At 45.8% G+C, this 15,466-nt stretch overlaps 1 protein-coding gene across 2 annotated transcripts in view; it reads left to right on the top strand.

The window, feature by feature from the left end:
* Positions 1–4,860, top strand: part of LOC125456288 (roquin-1) — an 85,914-nt gene extending 81,054 nt beyond the window's left edge. For both annotated transcript variants that reach the window (XM_059648231.1, XM_059648230.1), the window contains exons 8-9: positions 539–657; positions 4,744–4,860. In XM_059648231.1, coding sequence (XP_059504214.1) covers positions 539–657; positions 4,744–4,860 — 236 coding nt within the window. The remainder of the gene's footprint in view (positions 1–538; positions 658–4,743) is intronic.
* The last annotated feature ends 10,606 nt before the right edge of the window (positions 4,861–15,466 follow it).

The following is a 15,466-nucleotide window of genomic DNA, read 5'->3' as shown; positions in this document are numbered from 1 at the left end:
ATCCTGTGTGTCCATTAGGATTCTGTTTGAGAACCCTGTGAATTATGAAATTTGTGCGTGGAGCTTGTTCAAAAATACGTTAAAAATAAGTTGGAAATCATGGATATGTGAGTTTTGTTGTGGAGGTTGAATTTTGTTGCTGTTTACTTTTTGGTGTAGTTGGGAAAATTTGCAGATACTGAGGATTTATTGCACACCCTCCTTCAAGGGTCAGAGCTGTACACAGTGCTCCAGATATGGTGACCCCAATACCTTCCATAATTGCAACAACACTTCCTTGTTTTGAAACTCCATCCCTCTAACAATAAATGCCAAAATCCCATTTGCCCTCATTATGACCTACTGTAACTACAATCGAGCCTTCAGCACAGGTTCCTGTCAAAGTGTTGATTTCCAGGAGAGTGGGCTAGGCAGTCCCCTGTCAGTGTGAGGATTCTGGGCGTACCTTTAGTTCAGTGTGTGTTCGGTTTGCTAACTGCAATGTTATTCTACCTGTTATTCTATTTGTATAATTTCCTGATCTTCTGTTTTCCTGTAGATGCCCCTCCTCCAACATGGGAGCAGCTGGAATGTGGCCTGGTGGCGGTAAAGACAGTAGTGCATGGCCTGGTGGACTTTATACAGAACCACAGCAAGAAAGGCACTGACCAGCAGCAGGTAAGGAAGCTGTGACCAACAGTTGAGTTTGAACTCAACAAAATGTCAGAAATCTGAATACCACAGATGCTGATTGACCTATCATCAGAACATCAAACTGAAATGTTAGCTCTCTTGCTCTCCACAAATGCTGGCTGACCTGAATACTTAAAAGCTTTTTCTGTTTTTACAATTTGACAAGACTCCATTTTCTGGACTGGAATTATTCTCCATATTCTGCACGTGTGCAGAGAATGGTCAAAGAAAGAGTAGGGCCGATCAGGGATAGCATAGGGAACTTGTGTGTGGAGCCTGAGGAGGTAGGGGAAGCCCTAAATGAGTTTTTTGCTTCTGTCTTTACGAAAGAAACCAACTTTGTAGTGAATGAAACCTTTGAAGAGCAGGTGTGCATGCTGGAATGGATAGAGATAGACGAAGCTGATGTGCTGAAAATTTTGTCAAACATTAAGATTGACAAGTCGCCAGGCCCGGATCAGATTTGTCCTCGGCTGCTTTGGGAAGCGAGAAATGCAATTGCTTCACCACTTGCGAAGATCTTTGCATCCTCGCTCTCCACTGGAGTCGTACCTGAGGACTGGAGAGAGGCAAATGTAATTTCTCTCTTCAAGAAAGGAAATAGGGAAATCCCCGGCAATTATAGACCGGTAAGTCTCACGTCTGTCGTCTGCAAGGTGTTAGAAAGGATTCTGAGGGATAAGATTTATGACCATCTGGAAGAGCATGGCTTGATCAAATACAGTCAACACGGCTTTGTGAGGGGTAGGTCATGCCTTACAAACCTTATCGAGTTTTTTGAGGATGTGACTAGAAAGGTTGATGAGGATCGAGCTGTGGATGTGGTGTATATGGACTTCAGTAAGGCATTTGATAAGGTTCCCCATGGTAGGCTCATTCAGAAGGTCAGGAGGAATGGGATACAGGGGAACTTAGCTGCTTGGATACAGAATTGGCTGGCCAACAGAAGACAGCGAGTGGTAGTAGAAGGAAAATATTCTGCCTGGAAGTCAGTGGTGAGTGGAGTTCCACAGGGCTCTGTCCTTGGGCCTCTACTGTTTGTAATTTTTATTAATGACTTGGACGAGGGAATTGAAGGATGGGTCAGCAAGTTTGCAGACGACACAAAGGTCGGAGGTGTCGTTGACAGTGTAGACGGCTGTTGTAGGCTGCAGCGGGACATTGACAGGATGCAGAGATGGGCTGAGAGGTGGCAGATGGAGTTCAACCTGGATAAATGCGAGGTGATGCATTTTGGAAGGTCGAATTTGAAAGCTGAGTACAGGATTAAGGATAGGATTCTTGGCAGCGTGGAGGAACAGAGGGATCTTGGTGTGCAGATACATAGATCCCTTAAAATGGCCACCCAAGTGGACAGGGTTGTTAAGAAAGCATATGGTGTTTAGGCTTTCATTAACAGGGGGATTGAGTTTAAGAGTCGTGAGATCTTGTTGCAGCTCTATAAAACTTTGGTTAGACCGCACTTGGAATACTGCGTCCAGTTCTGGTCGCCCTATTATAGGAAAGATGTGGATGCTTTGGAGAGGGTTCAGAAGAGGTTTACCGGGATGCTGCCTGGACTGGAGGGCTTATCTTATGAAGAGAGGTTGACTGAGCTCGGTCTCTTTTCATTGGAGAAAAGGAGGAGGAGAGGGGACCTAATTGAGGTATACAAGATAATGAGAGGCATAGATAGAGTTGATAGCCAGAGACTATTTCCCAGAGCAGAAATGGCTAGCACGAGGGGTCATAGTTTTAAGCTGGTTGGTGGAAAGTATAGAGGGGATGTCAGAGGCAGGTTCTTTACGCAGAGAGTTGTGAGAGCATGGAATGCGTTGCCAGCAGCAGTTGTGGAAGCAAGGTGATTGGGGTCATTTAAGAGACTGCTGGACATGTATATGGTTACAGAAATTTGAGGGTGCATACATGAGGATCAATGGTCGGCACAACATTGTGGGCTGAAGGGCCTGTTCTGTGCTGTACTGTTCTATGTTCTATGTTCTATGTGACTCATTGGGAAAACACACTGACCTTCAGGACTGAGTATTGATCCTTCAGCTTCACTGAGCATTGTCACACTGTTTCCCAGAACTTACTGTGCACAAATAGCCTGCCTCACTCCCAACTTCAAATGGTGCAGACTGTGTCAGTTCTTTCACAACTCACTGTTTGCCTCCTTCACACCTTATTCAGTAACTGTTTGCAGTGATACAGCAGAGGTGCGGAGCTCACAAGATTGAACTATGTGCTTCAGTAGGAGCCCACAAGACTGAAGACTGCATCCCACTGCTCCCTACTATAACAACTATAATTAGACCCCTTTTATGCAATGCCATCACATGGTTGGTTATTTGTTTCAGAGCCAAAGAAAACCCTAAGAAAGTAAGTAACTGGAGAAAAGTAAACCATACAACCCATCAGGCTTATTCTGTCATTCACTCCAATCATGGCTGATTATCAGCTTTAACTTCATTTTCCCACCCGCCCCCCAAATTCCTTGGTTCTCCAAAAATTTTCTGCCCTGACTCAACCTCTGTGCTCTGGAAATCTAAAGATTCACAACCCTCTATGTGAAAAAGCGCCTCATGTCTGTCCCCCTCCATTCCAGAGGCTGTTAGCCCGTATTCTGGATTTCCGCTAGCACAGGAAGGAACTTCTATGTCGAGCCCCCTCACTCGGGAATCTTGCATGTTTCAATGAGATCCCCTCTCATTCACTTCTCTCAGGCTGATCTCGTGAACTTTTGCCTTACCACCTCCAACGACTGTCAGGACTAACCGCTCACGGTATCCCAGGTGTGGACCCGCATTATGACGTTGTGCTTATGTATATAAAGAGAGAATTCTGTTCATGAAATTCTTTTCGTGTCATTGGGATGATCTAAAGATCCAATATACTTATTGTCATAAGGTTGGAAATCATAGGAAATCATAGAAAATCAAATAGCACGTGCACACATTTATGAATTTCTTTCAGTGGTGTTGATTTAAGGAATAAATATTGGCCAAGCCACATGAGACAGGTCCCCTGCTTTGTTTGGAATACGACCGTGTGATTGTTAATATATAACTGGGAGGGCAGACAGGGAGCTCTGTTTAACATCTCATCCAACAGAACAACATTCCCTCAGGACTGCCTGGGACGTCGGCCCAAGCTACTGGTGATGTTTGCCTAAGAAGGATTTGGGGGCGAGCTCAGATGATGGCGCTTGCAGCAATCCCACACTGTTGCTGCCGATGTTAACAATCAGTGCCCGAATGTTCCTATAGTTTGAGAGGCTATATTGATAGAATGGAGCAGCAGCCTTGAAGCAGAAAAGACCAAGAGGAAATCTAATAGAAACCTTGAAGTTTTGGTGGAGTAAATTTTCTTTTAAAAGAAGTGTCTAATGACTGGTTGACAGGGGTAGGTGATGGCTTAATGGTATAATCACTGTTAATCTAAAGGCCCAGCTACTATTCTGGGGACCTGAGTTTGAATCCTGCTAAGGCAGATGATGAAATTTGAATTCAATAAAATAAAGTCTGGAATTAAGACTCAAATGATGACCATGAAACCATTGTCGACTGTTCCAACCCATCTGTTTCATTATTACCCTTGTAGGGAAGGAAACTGCTGTCCTTACCTGGTCTGGCCTACTTGTGACTCCAGACCCAGCGTTTTTATTCATTCATTCATTCATTCCCTTGATGATGTTGAACTGAGCTAGGGTTGGCATTCCGTTCTTGGGCTCCAAGTACCTCTCCCATTCTTTTTGTGGGGCTCTTTACACCATGGTCTTTGGTCTGCTATTGTACTATAGGGATGTGTGACAGCTGAGCCAGGTCCTCCCTTTAAGCAAGTGTCCACACAACGTTTCCGGCAGGATGGATGCAGTCAGGACCCTCTTGAGGGAATCTGGTTTTTGTCTAACCCTTTAACAAGCCAGGCACTTTGTATTTATGTCTGTGTGAGAGTGTATGAGAAATTTAGCCACCGAGGGAAGTGCTAAGGCTGCTGTTTGCAGTGTCAGGTCCTCTGAACAGAGAATTGTGAGAACTACAGGCTGTATACTTCCAAGTCAAGCTCTCTCTTTATTTTTCCACAATGCAGTCAGCTCAAAGCAGCAAATACAAAACAAGCATGTGCCGGGACCTGAGGCAGCGGGGAGGCTGTCCGCGAGGAGCCAGTTGCACCTTCGCCCATTCTCAGGACGAACTTGAAAAGTAAGTGACCTCTCAGTTCCTACTTTACACCTACTGAAGTGCTGGGGGTGGGTGCTCACTGTCAGGGTGCAGCATTGACACTTCACCAAGGAGCATTTGACAGTGATTGTTCCCTATGGCTCCTGTACGGAATCTGCTGTTTCTGATGTTGTAACTGTGGAAGTGCTTGCCCAATTACGAGCTGTTTGTGTAATCCCTATAGAAAAGACGTGCTAGGAATCATCACTCTCTAACATTTCATTCCCCCACTAGCGACTGTCATATCACTCCCCACATTTCACTCCATGGCAAGTATTTGTCATGTCATGTCACGTCACTCGACTCCCACTTCAACCCCTTAATGATCTGTCGATCCCAGTTATCCAGTACTGTCATGACACTCTTCCACTTCATCCTCTCACCAAACCCAACCACATCATTCCCCACGTGCCTCTGACAAACCACTGCCCCAGTTCATTTCTTAGTCAATGTCCAGGTACATCTACTAATCATATGAAAGCTCATCAAAAGGGCTCATCTGTCTCTTATATTTGTTGCCCATCCCTAATTGCCCTTGAACTGGTGAGGCTTGCATGGCCATTTCAGCGGGCAGCTGATAGTCTGGTGTCACATAGGCCAGGCGAGCAGATGTCCTTCCCTGAAAGGCCTTAATGAACCCAATGGGTTTTTGACAATTGATGATAGTTATCATTGATAACTATCACTGAGACTAGCTTTCAATTCCAGATTTTTATTAATTGAATTTGAATTGCACTAGTTGCCACAATGATTGGGATTTGATCCTCTGGATTATTTTCTCATTGACATTACCATAATGCCACTGTCTCCCTCATGTACTTCTAAAAACAAAAATGAATGCCAGGAATGGGATTGGCATATACATTGCTGACCCTTGAAGGGGTGCTGCTGCATAGCTTAAAAAGGAGTGTTGCTAATGATGTGAAATAAAGTAGAATTAACAAGAGGTCTCAGAGTTAATGATACTGTAGGAAATAAATTCTACCATGTTTATAATTATTCGAATTCAGTTAGAGGAAGAGCAACTTGGGTCTCAAACCAGCGTCCTCAAATTAAATCAGGGCAATTAGAGATATGAAGAAAGAGTTGTTCAATTGGCTGGGAAAGTAGACTCCAGGGAAAGTCAGTGGATGAATAGCAGCGATATTTATAGTGATATTTAATGATGCTCAACAAAAAGTTATTCTAGTCAAAAAGAAGGACTTAATGAGAATAAAGGTGATCAAGGAAAGCATCAAATCAGGAACTAAGGCATACAAATCAACATTAAAATGGTATTAGGTCAGAAGATTGGAAGTTTTTTTGGGAACCAGCTGGAGGTGACTAAAATGCTAATAAAGAGGGAGAAAATAAGTTCTGAAAGTAAATTGGCAAGAAAAATGAAAGCCAACAGCATGAGCTTTTATGGATATAATTTTTTTTTTAAGTAGCGCAAGTGAGTGTGGGTACCTTGGAGGATGCAGTAGAAGTGAATAGGTATTTAGCTTATAATTTAAAACAATAATTTCCATCAGTCTTTATAGTGCATGACACTACAAACATCTCAGAGATAGAGATCGAATAAACAAGGTGCTTTGTGCTATAACAATGTGCATATGCTATACTTGTCATTCGGTTTCAGGCATAAAGTTTAAGAGCAGGGAGGTTCTGCGGGAACTGTGTAAAATGTTGGTTAGGCCACAGCTAGAGTATTGTGTGCAGGTCTAGAATCCATATTATAGGAAAGATGTGATAGCACTGAAGAGGGTACAGAGAAAAATTACCAAGACATTGCTTTGGCTGGAGAGTTTCAGTAACAGAGATTGAGATAGACTGCCTTCTGAAGAAGGGCCACTGGACCCGAAACATTAACTCTGTTTTCTCTCGACAGGTGCTTCCAAACCTGTTAAAATTTTCCAACAATTTCTGTTTCTGATTTCCAGGCTCTGCAGTTCTCTCTTTTTTGGGACAAACAGGAGTTGATTTTCTTGGAGAGGAGGAGATTGAGATGTTTTCTTTAATGCTTTAATGAGGGATGTTGGGAATCTGAACATGGGCCTCAGTTTAGTGTTTCAGTCTGAAACCTGTATCAGTGCAGCTTTCCCTTAGCGGTACACTCAAAGTTAGATCAGGATATGCCCTCAATTATGACATAGCAAGGCTGTAAGTCAGCAGCTCCTGACTAACATCTGTCTATTAGAGAGGCCATACTATACCTAGGCCCTCTCCTGAAAGACACCTGCCTCACAAGCTCCAATACCTTTTGTCTTGATCCATTAATCACAGAATAGATCAAATTATACAAATAAGCAGGCGTCACTGCTGGTTACGGTCACATTCAGCAGATCAATCTCCCAAGGACTGTCTCCAACCAAACAACCGGCCAGACCTTTATGCTCGTTTACAGTACACTAATGTTGCTGTCAAGGTCAGGGTTTATTGCTGTTCTCCAATTATGGACAGCAAGTGGCAGTGAGCTCCATTTCTGAACTAATGCAGTGCATTTAGTTGGGCAGGAAGTCCCAGTTTTTGAGCTAGTAATAGTGAAGGAGAGGTGATGTAATTTAGCTCTGGAGCTGTACTCCTCCGGCTAAGTGGGAAATGGTTTATCTCGCTCATACCGTCATACAGCATGGAAACAGACCCTTCAATCCAGCTCATCTATGCTGACCAGGTATCATAAATGGAACTAATCCCATTTGCCTTCATTTGGCGCACATTCCTTTAAACTTTTCCTATTTATGTAGCTGCCCAAATGTCTTCTAAATATTGTAATTGTTCCCACCTCTTCCACTTCCTCTTGCAGCTCATTCCATACACGCATCACCCTTTGTGTGAAAATATTGCTCCTCAGGTGCCTTTTAAATTTTTTCACCCTCATCTTAAACCCGTGTCTTTTATTTCTGCACTTCCCCACCCTGGGATAAAGACTTTGGCTATTCACCTTTCCTATAACAGGACGACCAGAATTGTATGCAATATTCTAAAAGTGGCAGCACCAATGTCTTGCACAGCCATAACACAATGCCTCATCTTCAGTTTCTGATACTCTAGCTAATAACGGCCAAACACCACCTTTACCACCCTGTGCACCTGCATCCCTTGGTCTCGCTGTTTGACCACACTCTCCAGGGCCCCACCATTAGCTGTATAAGTACTGGCCTGGTTTGTCTTACCGAAATAGAGCACCTTGCATTTATCAAAGTTAAATTCCATCTGCCAATCCTCACCCCATTTGCTTAGCTGATCAAGATCTCGTTGTGGTCTTAGATGACCTTCACTGTCCACTATACCACCAATTTTGGTGTTGTCTGCCAACTTACTAACTGTGCCATCTGTATTGCCATCCAAATTAATTATGTAAATGATGGAAAGCAGTGGATCCAGCACTGATCCCTGTTGTACACTGCTGGTCACAAGTCTCCTGTCCTGACTTGTGCCTTGTAGATGGTGGACAATTGGGAAGAATAGAAGTGATGTTCTCAATAAGTTAGACAGATGTGAGTGGCCTCTATGGTTTTGCTGCACAGGTTGTCCTTCTCAAAATAATATGCACATGTGGCCACACACAGGAATTGAGTGGTAAGTGCCTTGAAAAGGCTGAACACAACATCAGGAAAAAAAGAGGAAGTATTACTGAGGAGTGTGCACTTTTCTGCAGAACCCAACTTCTGAACTGCTCTTGAAGTCAGTGTACATTCGTGTTATGAAGCAGACGTCAACCCCCACTCTGATAACTAAAACCGAAACACCCAGAGAAGCTTGCCTTATAGTTTGTTAATGGAAGTGTGGAAAATGCTATAAACTGCCTCTCTCGACTCCCGCACCCCCAACCAAACTGTTGCAAAGGAGTGGTTAAATGAAATGAAATCCTTTCGCTCACTCTCTAAAATCAACAAGTAACAATTTATTTATCTGACAGTGAACAAATTAACAGAACTACTGGTGAATTGAACAATTCCTCCTAACTATTCCTGGGGAAAAAAAATCGAAATTCTAATGGTATGCTATTCCGATAAACATAAGTCCCACTTGTATAAACCAAAAAAAGTTAAAAAAATTAAATTTAATCTCCCAATTACAGCCAAGATATGTCTTGCAAAATGCTTTGTGCCCTCTCTGCTGATCCTTAGTCCAGAATGCCTTTCTCTGTCGAATTTTTGTGTTAGGAATATTATCTAAGAGTGTTGCTATACCTTTATTTAGATGATGGGTACTCTGACAGTGTAGTGATTTCTGTGAGAGGCAGTGATTTTTCTCTACAGAGCTGATGGATTGTTAACTCTATTAGATGGCCGTTGCTCTCTCATCTGTTTTCAAATGCCCTCTTCTTTTATACCTATGACCTATTAATTTCTTATACTAGGCTTGGTCCTAGGTTGTCAGAACCTCAAATTTAAATTTAATTGGTTTATAGTCACTAAGTGCCTGGCTTAAATTACAGGGATTCTCCTATAACTTGTTCCAGCAATGCGAATGGGCTATATGTAATTGACAAATATGGGAACGGTATTTGCAAAACACGAACTTGTGTTGGCTGTAACACGATTCCATAGTGTACAGATTGCTCTTTGCACTATTTTGAATACAATGTTATTGAGGTTTATAACGCATTTAATCCGACAATTAACTTCAATGCCAATGGGCTACATAGGAAAGAAAGGTCAGATTCCTCAGCTTCACTTATCCAAAAATCTGTCCAAGAGACTTTCTGGCAATGGAATGTCATCAGATCAGCATTTAAATGGAGAAGGGAATTTTACTAAAAATTGCCGACATGTCAATTTTAGGGGAGTTTCATGGAGGGTTGCTGGCTGTGAGCTCTATCTCGCACAATTTTACACTGCTCACCTGCTTTGGATCATGTTCGCACTATTATACAGTACTGGCCGTTGCTGGGATTTCCAGTGGTTGGACTCTATTGAAAGTCCAGCTGTCACTTCATTGCAAATACAATGCCAGATTTGTAGATGTATTACCTCTTTGCAGCATCACCTGTCTGATAAGCTGTCATTATAACTGTAGCTATGAGAATGAAGCTACACAAGTGAGGAAGGATTTTGGAAAACATAATTGTGGCCTTATAATAGGGGCCTTTGTGCTTCTTACCCCACTTTTCCCATAGACTTCATTATTTACATGATGTGATTTTCTATAGCACAATGTGTTGGAATGCAACTTTTGTGTTAAAGCAGCACCCCTGTAATTGGCTGAGTTCCAAACTGGATGCCTTAATAATGTAACAAATCGCTGCCTGGTGTGCTAACTACACAGCCTTTTAATCCAATGGCTCAGTTTCAGGAGCTGTCAGTGCGCCTGCACGTTTTTCTAGGCTTGGGGAAAAAAAACCACATCATTTAAAGGGACTATGTGCTCTTCCCACCACCCCCCCCCCCTCCCACCACTTTGGTTCGGCCACATTTGGAGTACTGTGTACAGTTCTGGTTGCCACATTACCAAAAGGATGTGGATGCTTTGGAGAGGGTGCAGAGGAGGTTCACCAGGATGTTGCCTGGTATGGAGGGTGCTAGCCTTGAAGAGAGGTTGAGTAGATTAGGATTATTTTCATTAGAAAGACGGAGATTGAGGGGGGGACCTGATTGAGGTCTACAAGATCATGAGGGGTATAGACAGGGTGGATAACAAGAAGCTTTTTCCCCAGAGTAGGGGACTCGATTACTAGGGGTCATGAGTTCAAAGTGAGAGGAGGAAAGTTTAAGGGAGATATGCGTGGAAAGTTCTTTACACAGAGGTTGGTGGGTGCCTGGAACGTGTTGCCAGCGGAGGTGGTAGACGCAGACATGTTAGTGTCTTTTAAGATATATTTGGATAGCTACATGGATGGGCAGGGAGCAAATGGACACTGACCGTTAGAAAATAGATGAGGTTAGACAGAGGATCTTGATCGGCGCAGGCTTGGAGGGCCGAAGGGCCTGTTCCTGTGCTGTAGGTTTCTTTGTATCTTTGTACCTCCAAATCCTTTCACAAACACTGATGAAACCCAAAAAGAGCAGATTATCTGTGAGTAAGACAGCTAACAATGACCACTGCTGGTGAGATGGTTTATGGTTAGCAATTAAAATACATTTAATATTTGACTGGAAGCCAATGTCATCACTGCTATCTGTAATCACGCGTGCCAGATTAATTCCTGACGACGCTATCTAGTTACACATAGGGAAATTCTTCACCAATTTTCCAGCTCTGGTTGATTTTTGTTCCTGAAAGTTTCACCACATGACATACTCCACCAAATACAAGTTCCCACTCCCGCCATTAGTCACTAGGCTCATGTGTCCTTGTGATACACCAGCTTGGGCATTTTTGAAGCTCTTTGCTACCCAGTTGGACAATGGAAGTAGGCCGCTCAACCCTCTGAACCTGCTGTGCCATTCAGAAATACCATGGCTGAGCTGTTGGTGCTCCTAATTCCACGCTCCGATCAATCCCTGATAATGTTAGATTCTCAGCAGAATCAATCTGGGTTCTGAAGGACACTTGAGTAGACTGTATATTTTGCTTGCTCTGTTCATATGCTGCCAGACCAATGGAGTTTCTCCAGGACTTAGTGTTTTTAATTTAATGATTTATCTACTTATGTTTTTTAAAACAAAAATCAACGATCTCGTCTCCACAATTTTGAGAAAGAGAATTACAAAGTTGGTTAGCCCTCCAAACAAAGAATACCTCTTCGTGTCTGGGCTGAAAGGCCAACCCCTAATTTTTAAGTGCCCCCAGTTCAGAACTCACCCATAAGAGGAAGCGTTTCCACATATTCATCTCGTCAAGATCATTTGGCATCTTTATAAACTTGAATCAAATCACCCTTCACTCTTCAAAACTCTAGTGATGATCCTTGTCTATTAATGAAATGACAGCAAAGTACATTTAAATCGTGTTCAAATATAGTTTTTCTGATCATGAACCCGAGTTTTTCCGTCTTGGATATTTAATGAGTGTACCTACTGGAAGTTTTGAGTTTAGGACTCAGTGCAAGGTACTGATTTGTGGTCATAACCACAAGTTTGCAGAACATGAGTGAACAGACTCCAATTTATAATGAAATATTTGAATGATGGAGAATTCTGAAATTGGAGGAGATCATCTTTTTCACTCCTTGGGTCCCTGCTAAACAGTTTACTTCATGCTGCACTGAGCAACTTTCAGGGCCAGACGTGTCCCCTGTTGTTGGCCAATGTACAGTCTCTGGCGCGGCTCCATCCCTTCGACACTAAGTAGCCCTGGCATCAACGCCCTCCAACTCTGTCTCTGGTGCTAATTGAACTGGCTCCATTGAGTGTATCAGGCTTTTCACAGACCTTTATTGAGGTTGATTTCTTGATAATGTCTCTCTCTCTCTCTCTCCATCTCTCTCTCTCTCTCTATCTCTGTGTGTCTCTCTCTCGCTGTCTGTCTGTCTGTGTGTATGTGTCTCACTGTCTGTGTGTGTATGAGAGTCTTGCTGTCTGTGTGTTTGTCTCGCTGTCTGTGGGTATGAGTGTGTGTGTGTTTGTGTCTCGCTGTCTGTCTGTGTGTGTATGTCTCGCTATGTGTGTGTGTGTCTCGCTGTCTGCGTGCGTGTGTGTCTCGCTGTCTGCGTGCGTGTGTGTGTCTCGCTGTCTGCGTGCGTGTGTGTGTCTCGCTGTCTGCGTGCGTGTGTGTGTCTCGCTGTCTGCGTGTGTGTGTGTGTCTCGCTGTCTGCGTGTGTGTGTGTGTCTCGCTGTCTGCGTGTGTGTGTGTGTCTCGCTGTCTGCGTGTGTGTGTGTGTGTCTCGCTGTCTGCGTGTGTGTGTGTGTCTCGCTGTCTGCGTGTGTGTGTGTGTCTCGCTGTCTGCGTGTGTGTGTGTGTCTCGCTGTCTGCGTGTGTGTGTGTGTCTCGCTGTCTGCGTGTGTGTGTGTGTCTCGCTGTCTGCGTGTGTGTGTGTGTCTCGCTGTCTGCGTGTGTGTGTGTCTCGCTGTCTGCGTGTGTGTGTGTGTCTCGCTGTCTGCGTGTGTCTCGCTGTCTGCGTGTGTCTCGCTGTCTGCGTGTGTGTGTGTGTCTCGCTGTCTGCGTGTGTGTGTGTCTCGCTGTCTGCGTGTGTGTGTGTCTCGCTGTCTGCGTGTGTGTGTGTCTCGCTGTCTGCGTGTGCGTGTCTCGCTGTCTGCGTGCGTGTGTGTGTCTCGCTGTCTGCGTGTGCGTGTGTGTGTCTCGCTGTCTGCGTGTGCGTGTGTGTGTCTCGCTGTCTGCGTGCGTGTGTGTGTCTCGCTGTCTGCGTGCGTGTGTGTGTCTCGCTGTCTGCATGTGTGTGTGTGTGTGTCTCGCTGTCGGCGTGTGTGTCTCGCTGTCTGCGTGTGTGTGTGTCTCGCTGTCTGCGTGTGTGTGTGTGTGTCGCTGTCTGCGTGTGTGTGTCTCGCTGTCTGCGTGCGTGTGTGTGTCTCGCTGTCTGCATGTGTGTGTGTGTGTGTCTCGCTGTCGGCGTGTGTGTCTCGCTGTCTGCGTGTGTGTGTGTCTCGCTGTCTGCGTGTGTGTGTGTCTCGCTGTCTGCGTGTGTGTGTGTGTCTCGCTGTCTGCGTGTGTGTGTCTCGCTGTCTGCGTGCGTGTGTGTGTCTCGCTGTCTGCGTGCGTGTGTGTGTCTCGCTGTCTGCGTCTGTGTGTGTGTGTGTCTCGCTGTCTGCGTGTGTGTGTGTGTGTGTCTCGCTGTCTGCGTGTGCGTGTGTGTGCCTCGCTGTCTGCGTGTGTGTGTGTGTCTCGCTGTCTGCGTGTGTGTGCCTCGCTGTCTGCGTGTGTGTGTGTGTCTCGCTGTCTGCGTGTGTGTGTGTGTGTCTCGCTGTCGGCGTGTGTGTCTCGCTGTCGGCGTGTGTGTCTCGCTGTCTGCGTGTGTGTGTGTCTCGCTGTCTGCGTGTGTGTGTGTCTCGCTGTCTGCGTGTGTGTGTGTGTGTCGCTGTCTGCGTGTGTGTGTCTCGCTGTCTGCGTGCGTGTGTGTGTCTCGCTGTCTGCGTGCGTGTGTGTGTCTCGCTGTCTGCGTGTGTGTGTGTGTGTGTCTCGCTGTCTGCGTGTGTGTGTGTGTGTGTCTCGCTGTCTGCGTGCGTGTGTGTGCCTCGCTGTCTGCGTGCGTGTGTGTGTCTCGCTGTCTGCGTGCGTGTGTGTGTCTCGCTGTCTGCGTGCGTGTGTGTGTGTCTCGCTGTCTGCGTGTGTGTGTGTCTCGCTGTCTGCGTGTGTGTGTGTGTGTGTGTGTGTCTCGCTGTCTGCGTGCGTGTGTGTGTCTCGCTGTCTGCGTGCGTGTGTCTCGCTGTCTGTGTGTGTGTGTCTCGCTGTCTGTGTGTGTGTGTCTCGCTGTCTGCGTGTGTGTGTGTGTGTCTCGCTGTCTGCGTGCGTGTGTGTGTCTCGCTGTCTGCGTGCGTGTGTCTCGCTGTCTGCGTGTGTGTGTGTGTGTCTCGCTGTCTGTGTGTGTGTGTCTCGCTGTCTGTGTGTGTGTGTCTTGCTGTCTGTGTGTGTGTGTCTCGCTGTCTGTGTGTGTGTGTCTCGCTGTGTGTGTGTGTGTGTGTCTCGCTGTCTGTGTGTGTGTGTGTCTCGCTGTCTGTGTGTGTGTGTGTCTCGCTGTCTGTGTGTGTGTGTGTCTCGCTGTCTGTGTGTGTGTGTGTGTGTGTCTCGCTGTCTGTGTGTGTGTGTGTGTGTGTGTGTGTCTCGCTGTCTGTGTGTGTGTGTGTCTCGCTGTCTGTGTGTGTGTGTGTCTCGCTGTCTGTGTGTGTGTGTGTGTGTGTGTGTCTCGCTCTCTGTCTGTGTGTGTGTGTCTCGCTGTCTGTGTGTGTGTGTGTGTGTGTCTCGCTGTCTGTGTGTGTGTGTGTGTGTCTCGCTGTGTGTGTCTCGCTGTCTGTGTGTGTGTCTCGCTGTGTGTGTGTGTGTGTCTCGCTGTCTGTGTGTGTGTCTCGCTGTGTGTGTGTGTGTGTGTGTGTGTGTGTGTCTCGCTGTCTGTGTGTGTGTGTCTGTGTGTGTGTCTTGCTGTCTGTGTGTGTCTCGCTGTCTGTGTGTGTGTGTCTCGCTGTGTGTGTGTGTGTGTGTGTCTCGCTGTCTGTGTGTGTGTGTGTGTGTGTCTCGCTGTCTGTGTGTGTGTGTCTCGCTCTGTGTGTGTGTGTGTGTGTGTCTCGCTGTCTGTGTGTGTGTGTGTGTGTGTCTCGCTGTCTGTGTGTGTGTGTGTGTGTCTCGCTGTCTGTGTGTGTGTGTGTGTCTCGCTGTCTGTGTGTGTGTGTGTCTCGCTGTCTGTGTGTCTGTGTGTGTGTCTCGCTGTCTGTGTGTCTGTGTGTGTGTCTCGCTGTCTGTGTGTGTGTGTCTGTGTGTGTGTCTCGCTGTCTGTGTGTGTGTCTCGCTGTGTGTGTGTGTGTGTCTCGCTGTCTGTGTGTGTGTGTCTGTGTGTGTGTCTCGCTGTCTGTGTGTGTGTGTCTGTGTGTGTGTCTCGCTGTCTGTGTGTGTGTGTGTGTCTCGCTGTCTGTGTGTGTGTGTCTGTGTGTGTGTCTCGCTGTCTGTGTGTGTGTCTGTGTGTGTGTCTCGCTGTCTGTGTGTGTGTCTCGCTGTGTGTGTGTGTGTCTCGCTGTCTGTGTGTGTGTCTCGCTGTGTGTGTGTGTGTGTCTCGCTGTCTG

The sequence above is a fragment of the Stegostoma tigrinum genome, chromosome 8, assembly GCF_030684315.1.
Source record: "Stegostoma tigrinum isolate sSteTig4 chromosome 8, sSteTig4.hap1, whole genome shotgun sequence".
Lineage (NCBI taxonomy): Eukaryota > Metazoa > Chordata > Chondrichthyes > Orectolobiformes > Stegostomatidae > Stegostoma > Stegostoma tigrinum.
This window is presented reverse-complemented; position numbering and strand designations above follow the sequence as displayed.